The sequence below is a fragment of the Scyliorhinus canicula genome, chromosome 12, assembly GCF_902713615.1.
Source record: "Scyliorhinus canicula chromosome 12, sScyCan1.1, whole genome shotgun sequence".
Taxonomy (NCBI): Eukaryota; Metazoa; Chordata; class Chondrichthyes; order Carcharhiniformes; family Scyliorhinidae; genus Scyliorhinus; species Scyliorhinus canicula.
Genome location: NC_052157.1, coordinates 155080114 through 155106721, shown reverse-complemented (window position 1 = coordinate 155106721; position 26608 = coordinate 155080114). Strand labels below are relative to the sequence as shown.

The 26608-nt window shown below is 51.3% G+C and overlaps 1 protein-coding gene across 5 annotated transcripts in view; it reads right to left on the bottom strand.

Moving 5' to 3' along the window:
- dph1 (diphthamide biosynthesis 1) overlaps positions 1-26608 on the bottom strand; it is a 737117-nt gene that overhangs the window by 497220 nt on the left and 213289 nt on the right. Inside the window, exon 1 of one of the 5 annotated variants that reach the window (XM_038814608.1) lies at positions 6404-6559. The exons of the other annotated variants lie outside the window; for them this stretch is intronic. Coding sequence (XP_038670536.1) covers positions 6404-6474 — 71 coding nt within the window. The 5' untranslated portion in view covers positions 6475-6559. Of the gene's footprint in view, positions 1-6403; positions 6560-26608 lie in introns of those variants that run through there. 5 annotated transcript variants of the gene reach the window in all.

The following is a 26608-nucleotide window of genomic DNA, read 5'->3' as shown; positions in this document are numbered from 1 at the left end:
GGCTGAAACTCCCCCCCCCCCCCCCCCCCCCGCAATTCATTCTTTCACGGGGTGTGGGCGCGTTGCCCACACCCTAAACATTAATCTCGGGACGTCGCTGTGAGCAATCCTGAAGAAATGCTGTTCGGAGTCCCGAGGTTTGCGTTTAATTTTATTTGAATGCTTTCTTTAATTAGCATGAAGAGATCGGACATGGGGGAGCGAGGAGTGGAGTGGGGAGCGCAAGAGGGTTGGGGGGGGGGGGGGGGGAGAAGAGAAGGGGATGTGACGAGGTCACCAGGAATGCCTCGAACCAGGGAGAGTTGGCAACACTACATATGGGACAGAGTGCCCGAATCCATTGCCCTCCACTGGGGCAGAGACAGAATTGCCATCCTGCAGGGTGGTGCCCACTCAGAATCGACGGTGGGGTTGAGGCTGCCACCAAGGAAGCACAACAGCGCCTACTCTTCCTCAGACACTAAGGAACTTCGGCATGTCCACATGGACTCTGAGCAATTTTTACAGATGCGGCACAGAAAGCATCCGATCCGGCTGCATCACAGCCTGGAACAGCAACTGCTCGGCCCAGGACCGTAAGAAACATCAGAGAGTCGTGAACACAGTCCCTAACGCGAACCCGCCTCCCATCCATCGTCTCAATCTACACCTCCCGCTGCCTGGGGAAAAGGGGGCAGCATAATCAAAGACCCCTCCCACCCAGCCGAGTTATTCTCTCTTCCAACCTCTTCCATCGGGCAGGAGATACAAAAGCCCGAGAACACCCACCAACAGATTCAAAAACAGCTTCTTCCCCGCTGTTACCAGACTCCTGAATGATCCTCTTATGGACTGGACTGATCTCTCCTTGTAGTACAACACTCCGTATGCTTCACCCGATGTCTGTGTATTTACACTGTATATTTAGCTAAGTTTTTCATGCATGGAACGATCTGCCTGGACTTCACGCAGAACATTAATTATCACTGTAGCTCGGTCCACGTGGCAATAAATCTAAATCTAAAATTTAAATCTTAAATCTAAGGGGGGAACTTGACTCTCCAAACCGGGGAGGGGGGAACGGGAGAGAGATGGAACTGACTCGCTCTCTCTACAGAGAGCAGGCATGTACTGGGTGGGCTGAATGGCCTCCTTCTGTGCTGTAGTAACCCTAGTAGTCAGACCAAGGAGGATGAATGAAGGCACTACTTTGAGAAGGGCGGGGGTACAACAAACATTTACCAGTCTGAATCCTGGGTAGAGTACATTGTCCTATGAGGACAGATTGAGTCGAATGGGCCTCTGTTCCTTGGAGTTTAGAAGAATGAAAGCTGGTCACGTTGAAACATAGGGTTTGACAGGGTAGATGCTGAAAGGCTGTGTCCCCCCCCCCCCCCCCCCCCCCCCCCCCGGCTCAGGGGTCCAGCAGTAGGGGTTAGGGTCACAGGTCATGGAGGTGGCCATTTGGAATTGAGGCGAGGAGAAGTTTATTCATCGCAAGGGTTGGGAATTCTTTGGTTCTCTACCCCGGGGGGGATGGAGGTGCTCATTTGTTGGGTAGACTCAAGATGGAGATTGACAAATGTTTGGAGACAAAGGGAATGGAAGGATATGGGGCTAGGGCAGGAAGGTGGAATTGTGAGAGAATGCTCCTATTGAGCGGTGGAGCAGGCTCGATGGGGCCGAGTGGCCTCCTACTATTTCTTTTGGGCCGCAATTCACCAAAGAAGCATTTCTTCGAACACAGATGATGGACCATTCGCTAGAGATGATGGGGAGGGGTGGGGGTGGGGTTGGGGGTGGGGGGGGGGGGGGGGTTTAGATGGGTAAAGGGGAGGGACAAATCTTTTCGGTGTAACCTATGAGGACAACAGAAAAAGCTTTTACCTTTTACCCCCACGGTTGCTGAGCTGAAGTGACGTCTCAGGGGTATCATTTCACCTGCAAATCACCGGGATGTTAGAGAGCAAGCTTCGTATTAGAGTGCTCTTTGCTCTTCTGACTGCCGACCTCATGAGTAGCCGCCTATGGATTTATGACAAGAGCTAAGTGTCCGACTCCCAGCAACCATGACAACGACAATATCTAAACTCCCAGGGCACCGAGGCTGCACTTGTTTTCCAGAAAAAGTCGCCACAGTCTACAATCGCTGTCAGGCCTGTCTGAAGATGCCCAAAGGGCGTTAGCAAAGCGCTTCACCGTCGGCAAGGAGATGGCCTGCTTATTCTGCTCATCTGAGGCGTCGATGGAACGAGGAAAGTGCCCTTTGTCTTTACCCGTGACTCAGTGGGCTGCCCCCTCACCTTTGTGACAACAGACTGTACACCTCACGCCGGAGACTGGTGTACAAGGGTTGGCCTGGTGGCACCCCCAGTGTGGTACTGTGGGAGGGCCGCACTATCCAAGGTGCCAACTTTCAGCTGATACATTAAAAATCCAGGTCTGATCAGGCAGACCTGAAAGACCCAGTGGTCGCTACTCTGTGGAAGCGAGAAGAGTTGTCCCCAATGTCTTGGGCAATATTTATCTCTCAACCAATATTTCTATAACTTTTACTGCCTTTGCACATGGAGGAAGTTTCTCATTTCACTCTGAAAAGATCGGGCTCCAATTTCAGGCTGGATTGCCTGCCCTCATCTCCCCAAGCAGCAGAAATCATTTCTCTCTCTGTCCACCCTGGAGGTCGCGTAGTCGTGTAAACGTCAGTTTGTTTGTGGTGAAAGGAAATGGCCACTACGGCGGCAAATACGCACAGCATAAATCCCAGGCCGGACTACCGACGTGCCGGGTTCCGCCCCCCACGCCGGCTTTCATACAGTTGGGTGGGCCTCGGACCACCAGAGGGGAAGCTCGTATTCCACGAGGCCCACCGGGAGATCGATTAGGGTTTCCTCGTGGGCCTGGTGAGGGTTATTACACACCCCATCGGTTCCTCGTCACATTTTGAAAACTTATCGGACGCAAAGGTACTTGGGGGGGGCTGAAAAGATTCACGAGAATGGTCCCAGTGATGAAAGGCCGCAGATATGGGCAGCACGGTAGCATTGTGGATAGCACAATTGCTTCACAGCTCCAGGGGTCCCAGGTTCGATTCCCGGCTTGGGTCACTGTCTGTGCGGAGTCAGCACATCCTCCCCGTGTGTGTGCGTGGGTTTTCTCCGGGTGCTCCGGTTACCTCCCACAGTCCAAAGATGTGCAGGTTAGGTGGATTGGCCGTGATAAATTGCCCTTAGTGTCCAAAATTGCCCTTAGTGTTGGGTGGGGTTACTGGGTTATGGGGATAGGGTGGAGGTGTTGACCTTGGGTGGGGTGCTCTTTCCAAGAGCCGGTGCAGACTCGATGGGCCGAATGGCCTCCTTCTGCACTGTAAATTCTATGAAATCTATGATCCCACTCGGGGTAGATTAGCACGATTGCCTTTCAAAAGCATCTCACTGGCTGTAAGGCAGCATGGGGCGAACAGGATGAACCTTGACTCTCTTCGTCCCCCCCGTGCAGCCTGGATCCAGTCCTCTGCTTTCCTCGCAGTGCCCCCCCCCCCCAAACACACACATTCGGTCTGTGAGCAGAGGCAGAGGGGGGGGGGTGTTAAGCCAAGAGCCTGAAACTGGCAGGGAATTTTTCATCATGAACAGCCAGCCGCAGGAGATCCTCGGTTACAGTGAAGACCTTCATGGACCAGCCAGGGGTGGGCCCGGGCTTCAAGTTGCGAACCGTGACAGCAATGTTAATTTTCAACAGGTCGGCCTCCTCCTACACCAGCTGGACCCAGAGGTCCGCAAAAAACCTGTCTCTGTGCAGAAAGATTCTGCCCCATGCAAAATATTATTCACAGCTCATGTAGTTTCCTTCAGCTGATCTATTTCACCTCATTCAGAAAGAAATAGCAAAAATGGATAAAGCCGGAAAAATGTCTTTAGCTTTCCCATTAAACCACAAGAGGTGGCAATTCGGCCCATCGAGACAGCGTCTGCCCGTTGCAAGAACAATTCGAAGCAAGTGTCTGCCCTGGTCTCGTCCTTAAGCTCTGACCCACCATCTGCTTCAACTGTTTATCCACATTCACCTGCAAAAAGTTCAATATTTTCTGCATAAACAGTGTCCTTATCTCACTGGTTAATGGCGAGAAACATTCACACCACACCTTCCAAACCCATGATCGCTACTATCTAGTAGGACAAGAGCAGCAGACACCTGGGAACCCCACCACCTGGAGGTTCCCCTCAAGGTCACCCTGATTTGGAAATATATCGGCCGTTCCTTCACTGTCACTGGGGCAACGTCCTGGAACTCCCTCCCTAACAGCACAGTGGGTGTACCTACACCACATGAAGGCAGATTACTACCTGAATGGTTGTAAATTGGGAGAGGGGAGTGTGCAGTGGGACCTGGGTGTCCTTGTGCACCAGTCGCTGAAGGTAAGCATGCAGGTGCAGCAGGCAGTAAAGAAGGCTAATGGTATGTTGGCCTTCATTGCGAGAGGTTTCGAGTACAAGAAGCAGGGGATGTGTTGCTGCAATTATACAGGGCCTTGATGAGGCCACACCTGGTGTATTGTGTGCAGTTTTGGTCTCCTTCTCCGAGGAAGGATGTTCTTGCTCGCGAGGGAGTGCAGCGAAGATTCACCAGACCGATTCCAGGGATGGCGGGACTGTCATATGAGGAGAGATTAGCTAGGTTACGATTGTTCTCGTTGGAGTTCAGAAGAATGAGGGGGGATCTCATAGAGACTTATAAAATTCTTACAGAACTAGACCGGATAGATGCAGGGAAGATGTTCCTGGTGGTGGGTGTGTCCACAACCAGGCGCGAAATTCTCCCCTACCCGGCGGGGCGGTCCCGGCATAGCGGAGTGGCGCCAACCACTCCGGCATCGGGCCTCCCCAAAAGGTGCGGAGAAGGGGCTAGGCCCGCGCCGGAGTGGCTCCCGCTCCGCCGACCGGCGCCAACGGCCTTTGGCGCTACGCCGGCCGGTGTCAGAGCTGGCCGGAAGCCCTTCGCCAGCCGGCGTGAGTCCGCGCATGCGCCGGAGCATTAGCGGCCACTGACATCACCACCGGCGTATGTGTGGTAGGGTGGAGGCCGTGGCGGCGGCGGAAGAAAAAGAATGCCCCCACGGCACTGGCCCGCCCACCAATTGGTGGGCCCCGATCGCGGGCCAGGCCATCGTGCCCCCCCCCCCCAACAGAACCCCGGGGGCCCGCTCGCATCGCCAATCCCGCCGGCACAGAGGTCACAGCCTGAGGATTCAGGGTAAACCATTTCGGACAGAGATAAGGAGACACTTGTTCACCCAAAGAGTGGTGAGCCTGTGGAATTCATTACCACAGGAAGTAGTTGATGCTAAAACATTGAATATATTCAAGAGGTGGCTGGATATGGCACTTGGGGAGAATGGGGTCAAAGGCTATGGGGAGAAAGCAGGATTAGGCCATTGAGTTGGATGATCAGCCATGATCGTGACGAATGGCGGAGCAGGCTCGAAGGGCCAAAAGGCCTCCTCCTGCTCCTATCTTCTATGTATCCCTGGACATGGACTGCAGCGGTTCAAGGCAGATGCTCACCACCACCTTCTCAAGGGCATTTAAGGATGGGCGATGAATGATGGCTTAACCAGCGACGCCCAAAGCCTTGAATGGATAACAAAAAACACAATTCCCTCAGAATACAGTCGGGGAGATAGTGGTGTAGCGGTAATATCACTGGACTGATACTGCAGACACCCAGGCGAGTGCTCTGGTGGAATGGGTAAAAATCCTACCATGGTGGAATTTGAATTCAGTTAATAAAATCTGGAATATAAAGCGATCATCAATTGTCACTACTGTCCTGTACGGAAGGAAATCTGTCACCCTTTACCTGGTTTGGCCGACATGCGTTCCCAGAACCACAGCAATGTGGTTGATCCTTAACTAAATGGTCTAGTAAGTCAGTCAGTTCAAGGGCAATTAGGGATGGGCAACAAATGCTGGCCAGCAATGAAAGACTAAAAAATGCATAATTTTATATGTAAATATACAAAATATGGACACACCTTTACAACTGCGTCATAAAATGTGTGAACGAATGCCCATATCCATAATTGTAACTGCAAATTTATATTCAAGGATCTAATTCATTTTCACATAATGTAATGGTAGTGTGTCTCAATTGCTCCCTGTGGGTAATACATTGCACGCTCCAACAACTCTGCATAAAGACACTTCTCCTAACCTCTCAATGACGATTTTAAATTGAAGACCCCAGTCACTGACTCCATTAGATTAATAATTTTACCAACCTTTCAGCACATTCATTTTCCTATTGATGCCTTTCACTCTTAATTCAACCTTCAGAGCTCAATCCCATGCATAATGGGCCTTAAGGACGGGACTCTAGTGCAGGACTCTCCCTCACCAGCCCTCTTCCCCCTGCGAATTTTCACCTGAAGAGCTCAACCCCTTGAAGATGTCCTCTCCATCGCAGGCCAACCGCAGCGCTGCCATGGAAACCCATTCCTCTTGAGCCCAAACCGTTCCACCCAGTTGTATCGTTGAGCTAAATGTGCTGTTCCCCTGGTGTCAGGCAAACAATTGCAGTTATTTCTCAAGTCCTCGAGTAAAAACTCTTCCCTCATTCGGATTCTAAATGTACGTCTCGTCAGTTTGTCTTCTGGGTTTAACTGCCTGGGCTTAATCCAAAGCTCCTTCTGGCTTTAGCATTTGATCCTCCCTAGACAAGGGCTTGAGCTCCTCTGATCGTCCCTCGTCCATGCTCATGGAATTAAAAATGGCAACACGAGCGAGAAGAAAATGTCAACGGGAGAGAGAGAGAGAGAGAGAAGAGGAGAACAAGAACAAAACAATGTGAGCAAAGTGCGGGAAAGAAATAAGGTTTCGCCCAAAGAGAGGGTAAAACATGAGGAGCGAAGGGAAGAGCAAAAAGAGAGGAAATACTGTGGAATTGAAAAACAGAACCTATTTTAAATGGAGAAACAGATGTGCAGGACATTGATCCGACTAGTTACAACTGACATTTCGACAGCATTTGAAAGAGCCTTGTCAATCCTTTTCAATAATATTTGTTAATAAATTCAAAGCCTCATTTTCGGCCCTCATGAAATATTGGTAAGTGAGGGGGGGGGGGGGGCAAGCTTAAGAAGGCAGGCCCTTCATGAATGTAGAGCTCAGAGGTGTGCACAAACAGAAGAACGCTGTATGTGCACATGGAGTAAATAGGTGCACGCAGTGGACACACAAGTGTGTTCACATGGTGCTCCCATTCCACGATGCACACATGCCCTGGAAATGTGTGTGTGTGCGTGTGAGTGTACATTTAATGTGGGTCTCACTCCATGCCCTGGACACCCCACCAAACGTGCCATTCTCCCCGCACCACTCAGAGAACTTTCCGGAACTAGAGGACAAGCTGGCAATGTCAGCCACAAGCAGAGAAGGGAAAGGAACCCAAACACCATACACAGCCTGGAAGATGAGGGAGGTGACAGGGAATATGAAGGAGTGACACAGTGGTTAGCACTGCTGCGTCACAGTTCCAGGGTCCCAGGTTCGATTCCCGGCTTGGGTCACTGTCTGTGCAGAGTCTGTGCGTTCTCACCGTGTGTGCGTGGGTTTCCGCCGGGACCTCCGGTTTCCTCCCACAGTCCAACGATTTGCAGGGTAGGTGGATTGGCCAGGCTAAATTGCCCTTAGTGTTGGGTGGGGTTACTGGGTTATGGGGATAGGGTGGAGGTGTGGACCTTGGGTGGGGTGCTCTTTCCAAGGTCTGGTGCAGACTCGATGGGCCGAATGGCCTCCTTCTGCACTGTCAATTCAAAATTCAGTCCCAGGAACCCAGGTTCAATTCCGGCCTCTGGTGCCAGTCTGTGTGGCGTTTAGTAATAATAATTATTATTGTCATAGGTAGGCTTAGATTAACACTGCAATGAAGTTACTGTGAAAATCCCCTAGTCGCCACATTCCGGCGCCTGTTCGGGTACACAGAGGGAGAATTCAGAATGTCCAATTCACCTAACAAGCACGTGTTTCAGGACTTGTGGGAGGAAACCGGAGCACCCGGAGGAAACCCACGCAGACACGGGGGAGAACGTGCAGACTCCACACAGAGAGTGGCCCAAGCCGGGAATCGAACCTGGGACACGGGCACTGTGAGGCAACATTGCGAGCCACTGTGCTACACTTACTCCCTGTGACTGTGTGGATTTACCGGGTGGCACAGTAGCAGAGTGGTTAGCACAGTTGCTTCACAGCGCCAGGGTCCCAGGTTCGATTCCGGTTTGGATCACTGTCTGTGCGGAGTCTGCACATCCTCCCCGTGTCTGCGTGGGTTTCCTCCAGTTTCCTTCCACAAGTACCGAAAGACGTGCCTGTTAGGTGACTTGGATATTCTGAATTCTCCCTCTGTGTACCAGAACAGGCAGCCCGATGTTTTCACAGTAACTTCATTGCATAACGTAATCCTACCCTACTTGTGACAATAATAAAGATTACTATTATTCCTCCAGGTGCTCCAGTTTCCTCCCACAGTCCAAAGATGTGCAGGTTATGTAGGGTTATGAGGATAGGGCGGGGGAGCTGACCTCTGCAGGGTGCTCTTTCGGAGGGTTGGTGCAGATTCGATGGGCTGAATGGCCTCCTTCTGCACTGTAGGGATGCTATTGGGGGGGGGGGGGGGGGGGGGGAAGGATGGAGAAGGGAGATGGGTGATCGGGATGAGATGGAAAGCTGGACCTACACTTGGAGAGAACGCACCACACCTGTTATTGTGCTCAACACGCCATCCACGTATGTGGAGGGAATTCTATATTTCTTTAGTCGTTTCCTGACAAGTCATTCTGCGCCTGAATGAAATACCTGCTATGGCACATCCACCTGTCAGTTTATATAAATAATTGGTAGCATAACACGGAGCTACTGAAGGTTTGCTTTGGGTTCCTGGGCCCGTTATTTATCTAAACTGACAGGCTCACCCAGTAAGTAACTGTGCTGCATGGAGTGGCAGTAAAAAGCGTTGTTTTAATAAGCGCTCAGCATCGTCAAGGCAAGATAGTTTGCCGAGATCAAAGGCGGGGGTGGGAAGAGCCAGAGAGGCAGCGATCGGATATTTTATTGCAACCCTTGTGTTTTCGCTGAGCTGAGCGAGCCTAGGTAAGCCCTTAATAAAAGATTTATTTCTGAGTGTTGCTTGAGTGTGACGAGGCGTCCTGGTTAGCCATCTCCCTGTCACGGCACTCCGTCAACTCCAGGAGAAAGGCTTGATGGTACGCAGGGATTGGGCAGGGACCAGTCGGCCCTGGGCTGAACGGAGAGTGCCTGTGTCAGAGCGCTTTACCCACCTTGCCACTGTCAGCAGCTTTACCCAGCGTATGCTCTCTGCTTGAGCTTGTGTACTTCCACTCTGCTGGAAAATCAAGGCCCCGCGCACCCCGGCACTGATCCAGGCCGGGATACACACGGCAGCCAGCGCCGGAACACAGTCAAATCAGGGAGCAATTAGATTTAACCTTCTTTTGAGGTTGATGGCATTGTTTGTCTTGGTGTACCTGAGTCAGGAGGGGGAGGCAGGAAAGAAAACTCAGTCAATATCCCTCTTGTGATTGATTCCAAATAGAAGGAGTGTGTGTACACATGTGAAGTTGTGGGCACATATATTGATGTGTGTGCGCGCGTGGATGTGTGTCTGTGCGTGCGTGTATGCATACGTGTGTGTGTGCATGTGTCACTGCATGTGAGAATGTATGCGTGTGTGCCAGTGTGAGCGTATGAGTGCATGCATGCACGTGAGTATGTGCGTGTGTGTAGGTGTGGCTGTGTCTAAGTGTGCATTTGTGAGTGCATGTGAGTGGGGTGTGCATGTGCGAGTGTGTGAATGCTAGTGCGTTGAGAGTGTGTGCATGCGTGTGTTTGAGTGTGCATGAATGTGGATGTCAATGTGAGAGTGTGAGTGTGCACGTGTGTGTGAGTATGCATGAACGAGTTTGAGTGTGTGTGAATGTCAATGTGAGAGTGTGAGTGTTTAAATGTGCGGGTGCATGTGAGAGTGTGTGAGTTTGAGTGTGCGTGAATGTGTCAGTGCATGTGAGAGAGCATGCATATGACTGAGAGTTTGGGAGTGTGAGTTTGTGTGTGTCAATGTGCAAGTGCATGTGAGTGTATGCATGTGTGAGTGTCTGGATTTAAGTATATAAATGCGAGTGAGTGTGGGAGTGTGTACATGTGTGACTGTCTGAGTTTACGAGTGTGTGAATGTGTGGGTGTGTGTGAGAGAGTGTGTGAATGCATACGTGCAAGTGAGAGAGCATGCATGTGTGAGTTTGGGGGTTTGAGAGTTTGTGTGTGCCGATGTGAGTGTTTGTGTGAGTATGTGAGTGTGTGAATCTGAGTGTGCACGTGCAAGTGTGTGCATGTTGTCAGTGTGCGCACGCAAGTCTGAGTTTGTGCATGTGGAAATGTGCAAGTGTAACTTTGTGAGTGTCAGTGTGTGTGCGAACGTGAATTTGTGAATGTGCATGTGCGACAGAGTGTGCATGTGCAAGTATGTGAATGTGTGAGTGTGTGAATGTGAATGTGTGCGAGAGTGTTCACGTGCGATGTGTGTGTTGTCAGTGTGAGTTTGTGAATGTGCATATGCGTGACAGTGTGAGTATGCGGAAGTGTGTGAATGTGCAAGTGCGTGTGAGAGTGTGAATGTGCGAGTGCATGTGAAAGTGTGCATGTGCGTGTGTGAGGGTGAGTGCACATGTGTAAGTTTCATGTGTAAATGCGTGAGTGTGGATTTAAGTATATGAATGTATCAGTGTGTATATGCGAGCGAGTGTGTGCGTGCCCGTGTTTGTGTGCGCGAGTGTGAATGTGTGTGTGTGAGGGTGAGTGCACATGTGTAAGTTTCATGTGTAAATGCGTGAGTGTGCATGCATCAGTGTGTATATGCGAGCGAGTGTGTGCGTGCACGTGTGTGTGCACGAGTGTGAATGTGAGTGTGCTCGAGTGTGTGAATGCCAAGTGTGTGAGCGTGTGAATGAGCGTGCAAGTGCACAAGTGTGCATACACGTGCGAGTGTGAATGTGAGTGAAAGCATGTGAGTGTGCATGTGCCAGAGTGTGTGTGTATGTGAATGTGAGTGTGCACGTGAGTGTGTGAATGCCAAGTGTGCGAGTGTGTGAATGAGAATGTGCAAGTGCACGAGTGTGCTTACACGTGTGAGCTTGAATGAGAGTGTGTGCGCGAGTGTGAATGTGCGAGTGACAGCATGCAAGTGTGCATGTGCCAGTGTGTGTGTGTGAATGGGCGTATGCATGTGCGGGGGTGAGTTTGTGTGTGTGTGAATATTTGTGTCTGTACAGTATTGTCCTCCTTTAAGATGTCCCTTAACTGCTGTCTTTGACTAGGCTTGTTCTTATCTTCTGTGGCTCGGTGTTGAATCTTACTTCGGAACAATCCGGTGAAGTGCCTTGGGATGTTTTACAATGTCGAAGTTGTTGCATAAATAGGTTATTTTGTGCGCGCAGATGAACGTCAGGGAAGAGCTTATCTGAGATGCTCTCTCGTCCAATTGCCCCACCCCGGATGAAACAATTGGGAAAACATTCTCACTAATCAGGGGTTGCTCGTGACAAAATGTCGATAGAATAAATCGACCACAAAGCACGGTGGCACAAAGCACGGTGGCACAAAGCATGGGCAGCACGGTGGCACAAAGCATGGGCAGCACGGTGGCACAAAGCATGGGCAGCACGGTGGCACAAAGCATGGGCAGCACGGTGGCACAAAGCATGGGCAGCACGGTGGCACAAAGCATGGGCAGCACGGTGGCACAAAGCATGGTGGCACAAAGCATGGGCAGCACGGTGGCACAAAGCATGGTGGCACAAAGCATGGGCAGCACGGTGGCACAAAGCACGGTGGCACAGTGGCACAAGTGGATAGCACTGTGGCTTCACAGCGCCAGGGTCTCAGGTTGGATTCCCGGCTTGGGTCACTGTCTGTGCGGAGTCTGCACGTTCTCCCCGTGTCTGCGTGGGTTTCCTCCGGGTGCTCCGGTTTCCTCCCACAGTCCAAAGACGTGCAGGTTAGGTGGATTGGCCATGATAAATTGCCCGTAGTGTCCAAAAAGGTTAGATGGGGTTATTGGGTTACGGGTATAGGGTGGAAGTGAGGGCTTCAGTGGGTCGGTGCAGACTTGATGGGCCGAATGGCCTCCTTCTGCACTGTATGTTATGTTCCATGTAAAGGTTTTTTTTTAAAAGCATTATCGGTGGTGCCTCGATCGGTCCAAGCTAACGCCCCCCACCCCCCCCCCCGCCCGGGCTTGTCCCTGTCTGAGAGGCTGCCCTCAGTCAGCCACCTCATCGGAAGGTGAGGCTGCCAACCCGCAGCATCACAACCGCCAGTCCGCCCCATCGGCGACTTTCAAGAACCCGCTGTCCCTGCTTTCCTGTCCTGCTCCATCTGCTCAGCAGTGAAGACAGGAAGGTACAGCGGAGTCCGGAGCTCTACTCACAGCTGGTACGACACGTCAGACACCGTGGAAAGACAAAGCTAGTGCTTCAAGTCAGACACAGTGTTCACAGCCACTTGAACTGCAGTGTGCCGCTTTCGAACAGCGCCCCGCTATTGAATTACAACATTAAAATCACCTCCACTGTGTCCAGTCTGCTGAGATTTATTAATTGGCCACAGCCTCACACACGCCCACACCGACTAATAAGACGATGAGCAGCAAAACAAGGCGAAAAAGTTTTGAGCGCGACAACTGGCAGAGGGGAATGGAGAATAAGAACGAGTCTAAAGTACAGAAGCACGCATCAAATTGGAGAAGGTAAAATTTGCCCTGAGGGGATCAGTACAAGGGTTCTTTAGGCGGTGGCAGCCTTTCCTTGACTTCCTGGCGGAACGGTCGGGAAATAGGCCGGCGGCAGCAGCAACCCGGGGGGGGGGGGGAGATATAGAGCGCAATCTAACCGAATTGCAACAGAGTCCCGCGTCGAGCACGTTTTGCTGGGTGTTCCCCTACTCTGGCAGGACCGAGTAAGATCAGGCCAGCGAACAGTAATTTGTTGCTGCCTGAGCAGGGAACACTCCACCAAGGCTGTACTTAGTGCCGTTTCCTACACCGAGGGCTTCCACCCACCAGACCTTCTGAGTGCAGGAGGATACTGGATCACCATTGTTAAATGCTGCCCTGACCTCTCAACACAACACCACGGCCCACAGAAGCCCCCCCCCCCCCCCCCAAAAAAGCCCAAATGCACCTCTCAGATGTTCCACCGGCCCCCCCACTCCACCACACATAGGCAGGGCATCCTTGGGCCTGATACCCAGCGTCAGCCTGCCAGTGCCCCTGCCAGCATGGCAGTGCCACCTGGGCCCCTTGGAAGTGCCAGGCTAGCACCCAGGTGGCACTGCTAGAGCACCAGAGCTGGCAATGCCATGGTGTTCATGCGGCGCCAGGGTGCCACCCTGCCCACCCAGGGGTCCCCGAGCCCCTGGATGCCCTGGGAGTGCCGCCCCGACTGGTCTCTGTTTGTGGGTGCCAGCACTAAATGGCGCTCGCTTCCCCGAGGCAAAGGGATTAGATCCCTCAGTAGACCAGGCGAGCTGCATATGAGAGTGAGACTAGCTACTCACTGTAATACGTCAATTTGTCAAATAATCCCAACCATAATGGGCAGGGTCCAGATCGAGACGTCTCGCGAGGTCACATTAGATCTCACAAAGCATGACGAGTAAGGTAAATCCCGGAGAAGGCATCTCCCGTCATCAACTAGCCGCCCCGTGCCCCGGTTCGGATGGGACGTAAGCCAGTAGATCGCATCCATAAAGAGAGAGGGAGACATCAGGAAAGGTCCCCAGGAAGTGAGAAACACCCAGGGCTGGATTCTCCGCAGCCCAAGGCTATAATCGAGGCTGGCGCCAGGGCGCAGAATCCAGTTTCACGCCGCAATCGGGCCTGGCACAGGTCCGGCGATTCTCCGGGCACCGGAAATCGGCGTCACCATGGAGTATGCTGCGCCGCCGGGGGGGCTCATTGCCAGAGGCCCGGTCATCAATCCTCCGCTCCCGACTGGCCGTGTTCCCGATGGCTTGGAACTGACCACCCATTTCCGGTCGGGATGCTGGCGTAGCGGCTGCAGACTCAGTCCGCGGATGTCCTGGCCGGGCGCGGGTGGATCAAAGACCAGGGGGGCCCTTTTAGGCGGCCGGCGATTAAATGTGCGGGGTATGAGGCTCGGGTGCGCGGCCGATCGGGGGGTCTCTTTCTTTGTGTGGCTCCGCGGTCCGAGTCCGCCATGGAGCACAGCGTGGCCGGAGGAGATCGCCGCTGTACACGTGCGCGACCCCTGACCCGGAAGTGCGGGGGCCCGTATCTGCAGTGAAAGCTACGAGATTCACTCCGGGTCCCTGCTAGCCCCCTACAGGGCTATAAACTCAGTGAACATATTTGCAGAAATTTCTGGAGTAAATCTCCACCGGCTGTGGGGACATAGTCTCACTTTGGGAGCATTCAGCCCTCAGAGTGTGAAACACCCAGAGAGACTGAGACACACCCAGAGAGAGTGAGAGACACCCAGAGAGAGTGAGAAACACCCAGAGAAACTGACAAACACCCAGAGAGACTGAGAAACACCCAGAGAGAGTGAGAAACACCCAGAGAGACTGACAAACACCCAGAGAGACTGAGAAACACCCAGAGAGAGTGAGAAACACCCAGAGAGACTGAGAAACACCCAGAGAGACTGAGAAACACCCAGAGAGAGTGAGAGACACACAGAGAGAGTGAGAGACACCCAGAGAGAGTGAGACACACCCAGAGAGACTGAGAAACACCCAGAGAGAGTGAGAGACACCCAGAGAGAGTGAGAGACACACAGAGAGAGTGAGAGACACCCAGAGAGAGTGAGAGACACACAGAGAGTGAGAGACACCCAGAGAGAGTGAGAAACACCCAGAGAGAGTGAGAAACACCCAGAGTGAGAAACACCCAGAGTGAGAAACACCCAGAGAGAGTGAGAGACACCCAGAGTGAGAAACACCCAGAGAGAGTGAGAGACACCCAGAGTGAGAAACACCCAGAGTGAGAAACACCCAGAGAGAGTGAGAAACACCCAGAGTGAGAAACACCCAGAGAGAGTGAGAAACACCCAGAGAGAGTGAGAGACACCCAGAGTGAGAAACACCCAGAGAGTGTGAAACACCCAGAGAGAGTGAGAAACACCCAGAGAGAGTGAGAAACACCCAGAGAGGAAAAGACCTAGAAGGAAATAGAGAGGTAAACAGTCACAGTCAGAAAGAGCGAGATAAGTATAACCCAGATAAAATCTACAATATTCCTCTGTGTGTTTCTAACAAAACTCTGCAGCTCTGAAACATTGGGTAAACCAGCAATGGATTTCCTAATCTCCCATTCCATTAACTTTTCTCCTGCCTAAGCCCAGAGTTTCATTAACAAAACACCATTTACCGCACACCAATACATTACCAGATCCATCAATCATTGGTTAAATGATCAGCTTTAGCTTACTACCTGGAAGTGCAGGGAGTGAGCCCAATACTTTATGTCTTGGAGATATTAAGAGATGACACACCAGTTTCTATGTGTGTAGGAACTCATGGGCAAGAGTCTTTTTTTTTAATGTCTGCTCCATACTTGGAACATTTTGCTTCTGACAAGTTCTACCGTTTGTTTACTTTTCTCTGACTCCACACCCAATCAAGCACTGTGAGCATCAATAGTAAACAGACTCTCACAATAAAACACAGAGCAATTGAAGAATTGACGATCCTTTGTGTGATGGCAAACTAGAGTTTGTTCTTTAAACGCATTACCCCCCCCCCCCCACTACCAACCCCTCCCCCCACCCACCCAGTTCAGACTCGCCAAGGTGAGAAACTCGTCAAGTGAGAAATTGAGGATGCCATCAACCTCTTGACACTATTACTTAATCAAACTGATCCCACCTCCTCCTAGATCACCGTGGCTCAGTGGGTTACACCCTCCGCTCTGAGTCACGAGGTTGCAAGATCACGCCCGAGTTGAGGCATATAACTTAGGCTGACAACTTCCCGGAGTCAACCTGAGACAGCGAGTGCTGCAGCATCTTGAACAAGATTCTAAACCAAAACCCTCATATTTTCAAGATAGCAGGGGAGTTCTGAGTCCTGTCAATGCTTATGCGTCAAATGAATTCGCTGAATAAAAACAGATTGGTCATTGTCTGTGAAGTGTTGGCTAGTGTCGACTTGAGAGATGAACAGACACTTCCAACACCGATGAAGGTTCAACTCAATTTTATTAACTACTTCTAACTAACTAACACACGATGACTGTGGGTCTAAATGATGCTAACTTAAACTAGAGACCTAAGCCTTGTCAAACCCAGTTGATTCTCTCAGCACGTGTTGTGAGTCTGTGCTGGGCTGGATGAGTTCTTGTTACACTCAGAGGCAGCACCCAGAATGAGCAGGAACCGTGGGGCCCTCTGCCTTTATAGTGTGTGTATTCTAACTGGTGATTGGCTGCGGTGTTTGTACATGTTGATTGGTCCCTGTGTGTGTCCATCAGTGTGTGTCTGCACCATGATATACTGGTGTATATTATGACAGTCTCATTGGCTTTTCTGTGAGACCTTGCGGTGTGAAAATTGGCTGTGTTACAACGGTGGATGTACTTCATTGACCGTAAGGAGAGTTAGGGCATCCCAGTGGCACAGTGGTTAGCATTGCTGCCTCACGGCGCTGAGGTCCCAGGTTCGATCCCAGCTCTGGTTCACTGTCCGTGTGGAGTTTGCACATTCTCCCCGTGTCTGCGTGGGTTTCGCCCCCACAACCCAAAGATGTGCAGGGTAGGTGGATTGGCCACACTAAATTGCCCCTTAATTGGAACAAATGAATTGGGTATCTAAATTTATTTTTTAACAAAAGGACATCCCGAGGTTGTGAAAGGCGCTACATAGACGCAGAGTTTTATTTTCTTCCTTTTCCACTGAGCCGTGGAGCCAACCCAGAGCCAACACCCACACTGCGTTCTTCCACGAGGCAACTCAGAGTTTGCTGCAAAGTCTGTAAGGCACCCTCACTCGGCAGGGAGGGTAGCACGGTGGCACAAGTGGATAGCGCTGTGGCTTCACAGCGCCAGGGTCCCAGGTTCAATTCCCTGCTGGGTCACTGCCTGTGCGGAGTCTGCACGTTCTCCCCGTGTCTGTGTGGGTTTCCTCCGGGTGCTCCGATTTCCTCCCACACGTCCTGAAAGACGTGCAGGTTAGGTGGATTGGCCGTGATAAATTGCCCTCAGTGACTAAAAAATGGTTAGGAGGGGTTATTTGGTTACGGGGATAGGGTGGAAGTGAGGGCTTAAGTGGGTCGGTGCAGACTCGATGGGTACGAATGACCTCCTTCTGTACTGCATGTTCTATCTCTAAAAGTTGCCACTAGAAAAGGGACACAACCTTGTTTCCCAGGGTGTAAGATGGTTGTGGATAGTGTCGCAAACATCAGTTGTTTACCAAAGAAGCAAGGATATCAAACTCAGGGGCACAAAACAGCAGCACAAAGAGTCATCAAACCCAGAGCTTATTACAGCTTAGACCGCTCTCCTGACATGATTTTAAAACCTGCTGCTCTGATGCTCCACAATATAATGACATCCCATTTCCCATGCCAGCTGTACTTAAAGTCCATCTAACTGTGCTGGCCAATTTAGTGTCAATTAGTGCCGAGTTATGGGCAGTTTTGTGCTCTGTATACTCATGCCTATTAGAACTTGGATTCAAACAACACAAACTCTTTTACGTAGAGCTGACTTGCAGAGAGTGAGCCTGATATTTTATATCTTGGAGCTATGCAGAGATAGAACATAGAACATAGAACAGTACAGCACCAGTTTGACACACCAGTTTGTGTGTGTGTGTGTGTAGAGTGACACGGTTTCCATCCTTTCCCGTATTAACGGAATTCACATGGATAAAATGTTACTTTTTGTTATTGGTTCAGTTAGAGTAGCCGTGCCAGGAGTCCAGGCCCAGTGTACACCAGGGGCGCGATTCTCCGCAAATGCGGCGAGTCGTAAAGGCTCCGTGCCCCCTCCCGGGACCCGATTCTCCCCCCCCCCCCCCCGGGCGGGGCTAGCAGCACGGCCCCGTGAAGCACGGCATCGCGGGCTTAGCGACGGTCGCTAAGCCCGCGCGCCAAGCGTCACGGCGGCTGACACGCATGATGACGTCAGCCGCGCATGCGCGGATGACGTCAACACGCATATGCGTCAAACCCGCGCATGCGCGGGCCGTCATGCCCCTCAGCCGCCCCGCGGACTGATCCCCCGGGGCGGCGGAGGAACAAATAGTGCGCGGGTATCGGACCCGCTGCCCGCGATCGGTGCCCACCGATCGCAGGCCCATGCCACCCTTCACGGCCGTGCCAATCGGTGCCATGGTTGTCCGGGACGGCACTTTGCGGCCGTTTTCACGAACGGTGAGAGCAGGTGTGATTGCGTTCGTGAAAACGGCCGTAAAGGCCTGGGAACTCGTCCCATCGACCTGGGGAGAATCGCTGTTGGCCGTAAAAAACGGCGAGCAGCGATTCGTGTTGTGGGGCAGCCATTGGGGGGGGGGGGGGGGGAGAATAGCGGGAGGGCGGGAAAAATGTCGGGAAGGCCCTCCCGCTATTCTCCGACCCGTCGTGGGCAGCGGAGAATCGCGCCCCTAGTGTTCGCCCTAACAGAACCCAGAGGACACATTCTCTCAGCATCCATCCTGTCAAACCCCCATAAAATCTTATATTTTAGATTTAAGGTAAGGGGCAGGAGGTTTAAGAACAAAGAACACTACAGCACAGGAACAGGCCCTTCGGCCCTCTAAGCCTGTACCGGTCATGATACCAACCTTTGCCAAAACCCTCAGCACTTCCTTGTGCCGTATCCCTCTATATCCATCCTATCCATGTGTTTGTCAAGATGCTGTTGAACGTTGTTAATGCGTCTGCTTCCACAACCTCCGCTGGCAGTGCTTTTCAGGCACTCACCACCCTCTGCGTAAAAAACCTTCCCGCACATCTCCTCTAAACGTGGCCTGACGGAACTTTGGAGGGTGGTGGGAGTCTGGAACTCGCTGTCTGAAAGGGAGGCTGAGACCCTCGTAACATTTAAGAAGTATTTAGATCTGAACTTGCGATCCAGGGCAGACAGGACTGTGGGCCAAGTGCTGGCAAGTGGTTGTTTTGACTGGCACAGATGCGATGGGCTGAAGGGTCTTTTCTGTGCTGTATGACTCTACGGTCAACTTTCATTCTTCTAAACTCCAGGGAGTATAAGCCCAAACAGTTCATCCTTTTCTCAAAAGTCAGTCATTTGAGTTCATTTTTCGTCAATTAAAAGTGTGATTATACAGTAAATGTCCCCATTTTGATGGCTTGAGGTGAATGACTGACCCCACCATGTGGTTTCTGAGCTGCTACCGATAAGGGGCGGGATTCTCCCCTACCCGGTGGGGTGGGCGGGTCCCGGCACAGAGGAGTGGCGTGAACCACTCGGGCGGCCTGGAAGGTGCCGAATCCTCTGCACCTTCTGGGGCTAGGACGGAGCCGGCAAGGTTGGCGCCGAAGGGCCTCCGCTGACCGGCCCGAGTTGGCGCATTCGGTGTCATCCCAGCGCATGGGGGGGTTCGTCTCCGTACCGGCCATGGCGGAGGTCCACAGTAGCTGGTGCGGAGGGGAAGAGTGCCCCCACGGCACAGGCCCGCCCACGGTTCGGTGGGCCCTGATTACGGGCCTGGCCACCGTGGGGGGCATCCCCCCGGGGCCAGGTCCCCCCCCCCCCCCCCCCGCGTCCACCCCCACCCCCACCCCCCGAGGACCCTGGTGGCTGCCCGCAGAGCCAGGTCCCGCCGGTAAGTACCAGGTCTAATTTACGCCGGCGGAACCGGCCGAAAACGGGCGGCCGCTCAGCCCATCGCGGGCTGGAGAATCGCCGGGGGGGAGGAACAAAGCCAGCGGCGGCCAACCAGCCCGGCACGATTTCCGCCCCCGTCAAAACCACGGCGGCGGAGAATTCGGCAGCCGGCGGGGGCGGGATTCATGCTGCCCCCCCCCCCCCTGGTGGCGATTCTCCGGCCTGGCAGGGGATCATGAATCCTGCCCAAGGTTTGGGTTCAGATGGGGGTCCTGGAGTAGCGTGTGGTTTATTCACAGGGAGAGAGGGAAAACATAATCCTCGGAATCTGTAATCAGGGAGTGTAAACAGCAGCACTCTGCAACTGATCTATGGACAGACGGATCAATGGCCCATCCTTAATCAATGCTTCTGTGCGTTAATTAGAGGCCGGGTACCTATCATTATTTATCAGGGTCTTGTCGGATTAGAAACCAATTTTATTAATTCATCCTCAATCTCAGGTTAGCCCCGGGTGACCCCACTTGACTGATCTGCTCCACGACAAGCTACTCATTAAAACAAAAGTCAATTGTAATTCACCTCCTTGCACAACTCTAGCCAGTTCCCAGCACAAAGACAAGCGCGTTTCACACCTAAATAATGGGATCTCGGCTGGAGAATTAGCATCTTGTCGGAAAGAGTTTTACACCTCCGACATCGTTCCTGGCTGCTTTGCTGCGTAGGCTAGCTCTGATTTAAAATTCCGCCTTCTTCGCCTCACCCACCTCCAACAGCGTTTCGGGTTATGGTACCTGACCACCAGGGTCTGTGAGTTCGAATCCCAGGATGGCAAGTTGCAAAGCTACTCATAAACCAGCTGGAAATGGCCATAAACCCTGATGGCCTACTCACGTCACCTAGGGCAGGGCAGCCTGTCACTCCTACTCTGACCAGCCGACTAGGGACTCCAGCTCCTAATGAAAGCGACTGGCCTTTGATAACCTCTGGACTCGGGTAGCAATTCATTTTGTCGTGATAGTTGCTCCCACCATCCGGGAAGCAACGCCATCACAAAACACCCAAGGACCACAATGATTCAACAAGGCGTCATTCTCAGAACAACAAGGGGTGAGCAATAAATGGAGCCTTAGCCACTCCCCGTATATTCCCAGAGTAAACCCAGGGAAGGGCATTTATAGCTGGTCCTATAAATAGGTGCTGATGTGATTAATGTCCCTGTTATTCCACAGGCTAGGCGGATCATGACCAATAACAATTTTCCGGTGAAGTGATTGTAGGGGCCAGTCTGAGAGATTGTCGACATGTTTGTGCAAATTCCTTCTGTCCCTATTTCACAGCACAGGAACCATCCACTTGGTCCATCACGTCTGTGAGAATTAGGCCCAAATTTGGCCTTTTTGATGAAGGCACTAGCTCAGCTCGCCAGCAGGAACTCGACTAAAGTGTGGGCTCGGCGGGGAGAAACTCTCCCAGGCCCAAACAACAGGCAAAGTGCCAGACAGTAGCGGGACGAATCACGGCATTGCAGCCACTGAGAACTACCCTGCAAAACATGCCCAAAACTGACTTAATTTATACCCGCTGAATCGCGCCCTAAGGTATTGTTCAGAATGATTCAAGGAAGAGTGAACAAAGTGTTCTGAGTGAAAGAGACAGTCGCAGTAACCCAGAGTTAAAGTGAGAAAGCAGATTTCAGCGGTAAATCAGAAGTTTGATGCCATTTGAATAACATCTGGGAGTCGAGAGTTAAAGCAATTGTGAACAGTTTGTACAGTAGTCAAGACAAAGAAATCGTAACGGGGCTGGTGTTAAATCTTGGACAGGATTCACTATCAAAAGTGGAGTGGGAGCTTTGATTCAAGGAGTCATTTGGAAAACTTGGACTGGATTTTAGAATGCAAACCGCTAATAGAAAGCATTATTGTCAATGAAGATTTTAAAGTGTGTTCTTGGGAGTGGGGCTTGGAAACTGTCATTTAACAATCATCTGGGGGCGATTCGAAGGAGAAATCCACAGACACTAATTTGTGTGCAGAGCGGATTGAGCGTTTTTGACCACAGCCAATCTATGTGTTTAAAGGTACATTGTAGCTAAAGAGGTACTTTGTAATCCGTGTCAAGCTTAAAATCTGTGTGTAATTGTTAAGCTAAGGAGTATTGTATATAATCCCATTTTTTATGTTTAATTTATTTCCTTGCTGCTAAACCTAATTAGTGATCTGTTCCTCCATGTTTTTATTCTTGGAACTACCTGTCCTGTAATAACATCAACTAGGATCATTATGGGCAGCACGGTGGCGCAGTGGTTAGCATTGCTGCCTCACGGCGCCAAGGTCCCAGGTTCGATCCCGGCTCTGGGTCACTGTCCGTGTGGAGTTTGCACATTCTCCCCGTGTTTGCGTGGGTTTCGCCCCCACAACCCAAAGATGTACAGGCTAGGTGGATTGGCCACGCTAAATTGCCCCTTAATTGGAAAAAATGAATTGGGTGCTCTAAATTTTAAAAAAAATAGGATCATAACAGCTCCCATAAAGAGCACCATGTGAACAACTGGACAATCTGTCTTTGTGATGTTCATTGAGAGAAAAGTATTGTTCAGGGCACCCAGGATAAACTCTTCTGCTCTTCTCTGAAATTGTGCTGGGGGGAATCAGAGACACCCACCTGAGGGGGAACAGGTGGTGCCACAGTTTACTGTGTCACCTGGAAGGCAATGCAGCGCTCCCTCGGCACTGCACAGAGGGCCTGGTGAGATTCTGTGGAAGGCAATGCAGCGCTCCCTCGGCACTGCACAGAGGGCCTGGTGAGATTCTGTGGAAGGCAATGCAGCGCTCCCTCGACACTGCACAGAGGGCCTGGTGAGATTCTGTGGAAGGCAATGCAGCGCTCCCTCGGCACTACACCAGAGGGCCTGGTGAGATTCTGTGGAAGGCAATGCAGCGCTCCCTCGGCACTGCACAGAGGGCCAGGTGAGATTCTGTGGAAGGCAATGCAGCGCTCCCTCGGCACTGCACAGAGGGCCTGGTGAGATTCTGTGGAAGGCAATGCAGCGCTCCCTCGGCACTGCACAGAGGGCCTGGTGAGATTCTGTGGAAGGCAATGCAGCGCTCCCTCGGCACTGCACAGAGGGCCTGGTGAGATTCTGTGGAAGGCAATGCAGCGCTCCCTCGGCACTGCACAGAGGGCCTGGTGAGATTCTGTGGAAGGCAATGCAGCGCTCCCTCGACACTGCACAGAGGGCCTGGTGAGATTCTGTGGAAGGCAATGCAGCGCTCCCTCGGCACTGCACAGAGGGCCTGGTGAGATTCTGTGGAAGGCAATGCAGCGCTCCCTCGGCACTGCACAGAGGGCCTGGTGAGATTCTGTGGAAGGCAATGCAGCGCTCCCTCGGCACTGCACCAGAGGGCCTGGTGAGACTCTGTGGAAGGCAATGCAGCGCTCCCTCGGCACTGCACAGAGGGCCTGGTGAGATTCTGTGGAAGGCAATGCAGCGCTCCCTCGGCACTGCACAGAGGGCCTGGTGAGATTCTGTGGAAGGCAATGCAGCGCTCCCTCGGCACTGCACAGAGGGCCTGGTGAGATTCTGTGGAAGGCAATGCAGCGCTCCCTCGGCACTGCACAGAGGGCCTGGTGAGATTCTGTGGAAGGCAATGCAGCGCTCCCTCGGCACTGCACCAGAGGGCCTGGTGAGACTCTGTGGAAGGCAATGCAGCGCTCCCTCGGCACTGCACAGAGGGCCTGGTGAGATTCTGTGGAAGGCAATGCAGCGCTCCCTCGGCACTGCACAGAGGGCCTGGTGAGATTCTGTGCTCTGGTCCTGACTCAAGACATCTCCGCAGAATTCATTCGATTCAGCGGTTTGAGGTCTTCTGCGATTTTTAGCGGTTTCGCACTTTGTTTATTCTATGGGATTAAATTCCGGATTGTCCCCTCACAAACCAAGCCAGGGCCATGAACAGAAATCGCCAATCATTCCTTTAATCCCCGATGGACTGAGAGAGGAGGCACATCAGTGCCATTCGGAGGAGTCAGGGATGGAAAGCATTATAAAACGTGGGTGGATGATGAAGGGCAGGAGACAGCCACAGCACACAACACAAAACGGACAGCCGAAATGGCCCAAAAACTCACCTGGGAATATCGGTAACTGTAGCCGACTCCAAACTCCTTTCTAATTAAACCTGTAATTATTACAGGTCAGTGCTGGGAATAGACACAGGGGGATTTTACATTTCAAAAGCAAATATAGACAGCTGCCGGGAAGAATGCCATTACTGAAAAAGTCTTACTTGTTCTTAAACAGTCCTTTAATTTGAATTGAATTAGAAATAAGAGCTTTCAGGTGTAATGAGTGCTGGCTAAATGCCATGGAACAACTCAAACTTAATTCAGATCTTAACCACACCACAAGACGGTAGCACAGTAGTTAGCTAGGTTGCTTCACAGCTCCAGAATCCCAGTTCGATTCCCCGTTGGGTCACTGTCTGTGTGGAGTCTGCACGTTCTCCCCGTGTGTGCGTGGGTTTCCTCCGGGTGCTCCGGTTTCCTCCCACAGTCCAAAGATGTTCGGGTTAGGTGGATTGGCCGTGCTAAATTGCCACTTAAGTGTCCAAAAAGGTTAGGTGGGATTACTGGGTTGCGAAGATGGGGTGGAGGTGTGGGCTCGAGTAGGGTGCTCTTTCCCAGGGCTGGTGCAGACTCGATGGGCCGAATGGCCTCCTTCAGCACTGCAAAATCTATGATATGATGGTGGGGTTGCCACCCCTCCAGGATTGTCCGGAAGTTGAGGGTCAATCTGCTGCGTGCAGCCCTGGGAAAACAGTCACTGGCGCATTAAGAAAGATCGAGTTTGTTGTCGTCATTTTTGTCGAACGTTTTTACCAGATATTAAAACATTGAAAATGGAGGAGAATTGGGGCTGACATCATCCAATTGGGCAATGAGTCTTTTTGCTTTCCAATTGGTCAGTGGAGGAAGGGCGTGCGTCACAGGGATGGATGTGTTGGCCGGAAACTGGCTGGAGCGTGGGGGCCAGTCCCTCCAGCAATGCGTTCACTCACAGTTGGCAACCCTTCATGGTAGATTAGTCGGAAAGAAAGTAAAGGAAGTCTTGGATTTATATACCAGCTTTACCACCCTCTGGATGTCCTGAAGAATTTTACAGCCAAGGAAAGGTACTTTGATTGCAGGAAACTCAGCAGCTAAGCTGCGCAGAGCAAGATCCCGCACACAGCAATGACCAGGTAATCGGTTTTAGTAATGCTGGTTCTGGGATAAATAATCGCCAAGACATGCAGTCCAACAACCTCTCAACTATCTTTCCTGCGAGGTTCTTCCCGTCAATGCTTCGGGTTCCTTAATACCATTAAAGCACAATTGGATCATGAAGTAATAATGAGCAAGTGTTTTTCTTTATTTACAGAGCAATGGGGTTGTTTGGATGAAGGGTACAGGCGGTGTAACAGAGATAAATACAGTGGAGTGATCAAAATAAGGTAGGATTGGTCGGGTTAGGGCGAAGAGGGATGGAACTCAGTGGGATAGTACCAGAGGGATGGGCTTTGATGGCAGAGTCAGGTATTACCATCCCGGACCAGACTCCAACAGTTGCTAGGATACCGGACAGACATCCTAATATTTAATTTAATTTGTAAGACTGTGAGGAAAGGATATCTTGCACCAGGTGTGATTCCACGTGCAAATAGGGATGTGGTATATTAAAGCAACGTTATTACTAACACATTATTACTAACTTTAACATAATAAAGAAAATAGCTTCCATTTACCAGTCGAAACAATGCTTAACAATGACAATGGAACACTAAACAGACATAGGAACACTTCTTCCCCACAGCTACAAGACTCCTCAACGACTCCCCCTCGGAGTGATCTGTTCCCTGTAACAACACTATTCACGACGCCCTATGCTGCTCTTGCTCATGTATTTGTTTGGTCCCTTCTTCCGCAATGTAACCAATCACTGTTTGTTGATGTACCATTTGTCAATGTCCTCTGTCGATTATTCTTTTGTCTACTATGTACTTACTGTGTACGTTCCCTCGGCCGCAGAAAAATATTCTTCACTGTACTTCGTGACACGTGACAGTAAATCAAATTTTTAAAAATGGCTCCTCCCATTAGCTACGTCATCTTACTAAGTCCAAATACAATGTCTCTAATTATTTACTTCCCAGGGAACCTTCTTTATATAAACAAAATTCCATTCACCCAACATCAGGTAAACAATAACCATGGCTGAAATTAATGATGATCTTATTTTTACGATGTTTTAATTGCACCCCTGTAGCCAAAGTGATTCTCTTTTAAACCAGGATTTCTTTTTTTTAAAACACTGCGACACATACTAACCCAGCTTTTAGCTCTCATTGTACCAAATGCAAATCATAAACAATATATTTGAAATTCCTACATTCATCACACAGGGGCGCGAGAGAGATCGGCTTCAACACAAATACATGAATTAGGATTAGAATTCGGCCATTCCACCCCTTGAGCCCGCTCCACCTTTCCACAAAATGGTGGCCGATCTGACTGTGGACTCAAATTCATTTTCCACCAAGGCCCAATATCCTTTCATTCCCTCGTTAGTCAAGAATCAATCCACCTCTGGCTTAAGAATTATCAATGACCCGGCCTCTACCACTCTCTGGGGAAGAGAACTCCACAGACTTACGACCCTCTGGGAGAAAAGCCTTCCCCTCATCTCTGCCTTAAATTATTGTTTTTT